Raw genomic sequence first — 2,789 nt, forward strand, 5'->3', positions numbered from 1 at the left:
ATCTAATCCCATAACACCCTCAATTGTCCACGCAAACACATCTCTGTTCTCTGACAAGAATTGTATTAACTTACTCTTCCACTCTTCCGGTAAACTGGATCCTACCGATGTGAACCTTTTTTCCTCCCCGTCCCTAATATTTACTACTTCAATTTCATCGAGCGTCTTCGGATCCACCGCTGATTCCTCCTCCCCCTCCACGGTGGCACACTGTAATTGCTATACTTGCCTTTTCCTGGGGTCAGAACTCTCTTCCTCTGGTCCGCGGATCAACCGTTTCACTGTACCCTATGACTGTGCTTGGCCGTCACCTGATCTCCGCGAACTTCATACGTGCCTGTCGGAGTAGGAAATCGTATCACTTGATTGTATGTCGATGGGACAGTCTTCATCTCGTGAATCCACCGCCTCCCTAAAATCGCATTGTATTGTGAAGAAGAATCTACCACCATAAACCGTGCGAAGACTGTCACTGGACCAGTGGTTACCGGCATTAAGAGTTCTCCCATAGGCACTGTCATACTTCCATTGAACCCACACAAATTAGTTCGTGGAGGCCTCAACTGTTTAGGATCTATCCCCATTTCTTCCAAAGCTCCTTTGAACAACAAATCCACTGCGCTGCCACAATCGATCAACACCCTCTTCACCATATAATTGCCCATCGCCACTGTGATGACCAACGCATCCTCATGGGGAGAATTCACTGCCTGCAGATCCGCCCTGCTGAAGACAATCCTGCCTTTGTCCTTCGCTGAACCTACCCTTGACCGCAGCTTGTCAGTCCCGTCATTAATTTGTTGGATGCTCGCGGTTCTCCTCACTCTATTTCTATGAGCATTATGACTTAGCACCTCTCCACTGAAAATCATATGAATAGTACACAATATTTGGTCCTGACGCGGCAAGTGCTCCTCATTCTACGCACCCCTCACAAACTCCCTCATCCTACCTTTTTCCACCAATCTCTGAACTAGCCACTTTAGCGCATAACAGTCATCAGTCTCATGGTTTCGCATCTGATGATATGCGCAGAAGGGTTTATCAGGTAGCTCTATTGGTGTGTTCCGCGGCCCTTCATATCCTCATAGATTCTTTATTAACGAGAATATTTCGCTCAAAGGTCTATTCAGCAGTGTCACTTCTATCTCTCGGTATGGCTTCCTTTCTATGTTCTCCCTTCAAATCCCTTCCCGGCCTCTTTCTGCCCTTTGGGGTTGACCGTGGTACCCCCGCTTTCCCTTTCAGACGCCCCTCCCTCCGATGTTCCTTGTCTTTCTCCAATGATAACACTGCTTTCCCTGACCTCTTAGACTCCTTTTGTATGGTGTCCTCGTACCTGATATATTTCTCCACCCGCGGATATAGTTCATGCAAGGTTGCTATCTCGTTCTTCGCCACAGACGGGTGCACTCCCGTTCCTGGCCGCAGCCCTCATTCAAATGCGATCACCGCGGTTTTCTCATCCAGATTCTCCACCTTCAATGTCTCAGCCTTGAATTGATGTAGATATTCCCTCACTGATTCCACTGATCTTTGTCGAACATTGAATAATGCTGCAATATCCACCACCCACTTTTTCTGGTGTATGAAGTGATCTATAAACGCCTGTTCCAATTCTTGGAAACTCCTTATGCTTCCAGCTGGTAGCCGGTAATATCAGTTCGACGCCCCTCCTTTCAGACTAGCCAGGAACATCATACACCGCAGCCCGTTATATCGAGACTCTTGCCATAGTGGCATCTGCTGCCGAAAATGATGGATGTGGTCCGCTGGGTCTCCTTTACCATCGTACCTCTCGAATCTAGGCTGGTTGAAGCGCTTGGGGACCTCCGAAGCCCAGATGACGTCCGCTAATGGGTTGCGGTTTAGCCCGCAACCACCTGACTGGCAGCTCCCCCACGACCCTTCATCTTCTGCCAGTTCGCTTCCCTATCATTGTCTATCATCACTTGCACCTATTCGATTGTCAAGCCAGTCACTGGGTTTTCAACGAGGTTCGGCCCATTCTCTTCCTCTTCAGAGCCCTCACTTGCCTCTCCACCTGCTCCTTCCTCTTCCCTTTCCTTCTCTTTTCTCAACTCGTCGTTCTCCTCTCTTAACCTCCCGATCTTCTCTCATAAGCCGCGTCTCTTCTGTTTCCTGCTCCTCTCTTCTGTCTCCTTCTTCATCAATCACCGCTTCTGGCGTTAGTTCCTGCATCGCCACCCTCTTCGGTCTACCTACCTGTTTCTTAGGTGCCATTTCTAACTTGTTTTTCTCTCTCCCCACAGACGGCGCCAATTGTAAGAACCTAACAACTACTAACAAGATTTTAGCAACAACCCAAGGATTACAAACTCAAACTAGCACTAGACTCCTTTCCACTCCTTCTTTTCTCCCCTTATTTTCTCTCCTTCTTTTCTCTCCCTTTTTTCTTCTGTGCCTCCTTCTCTCTCTGTCCCCATCCTCTTCTTTTTATACCCCTTCCCTTCTTATCTGGGTCGTCCACCTATCCTCTCATCTGGTGGCTCCCCTTTTTGTCGTACCTAGGCCACGTCTGCCATCTAGGGTTCCGCAGCTGTGTTCTCCTGCTACCCAGGTTATCTTATTAAGCTGCCTTCCACTCTTTGTCCCACTGACTTGGTCTCCTTTCCTCTGTTGGGTAACCCAATCTAGATCGTCCATCTCTCCCTCCATCCCACAGTTTATTTTCCAACCGTACATGTGCCACGTCCGCTGTCTAGGGTTCCACAAACATGATCCCGTACTCCCCGACGTCCCTTATTACGCTGCTCCCACTTCCTTCT

General features: G+C 48.7%; 1 protein-coding gene across 1 annotated transcript; it reads right to left on the minus strand.

The window, feature by feature from the left end:
* Positions 1-278: 278 nt before the first annotated feature.
* On the minus strand, positions 279-2,244 carry LOC147508083 (uncharacterized). The gene is made up of 2 exons (XM_086596814.1): positions 2,045-2,244; positions 279-861 (listed from the first exon to the last, which is right to left on the minus strand). The coding sequence occupies exons 1-2, from the start codon at positions 2,242-2,244 to the stop codon at positions 279-281; spliced, it is 783 nt and encodes a 260-aa protein (XP_086452940.1).
* Between the last annotated feature and the right edge of the window lie 545 nt (positions 2,245-2,789).

The sequence above is a fragment of the Coptis chinensis genome, chromosome 3 (genome assembly GCF_015680905.1).
Source record: "Coptis chinensis isolate HL-2020 chromosome 3, ASM1568090v1, whole genome shotgun sequence".
Lineage (NCBI taxonomy): Eukaryota > Viridiplantae > Streptophyta > Magnoliopsida > Ranunculales > Ranunculaceae > Coptis > Coptis chinensis.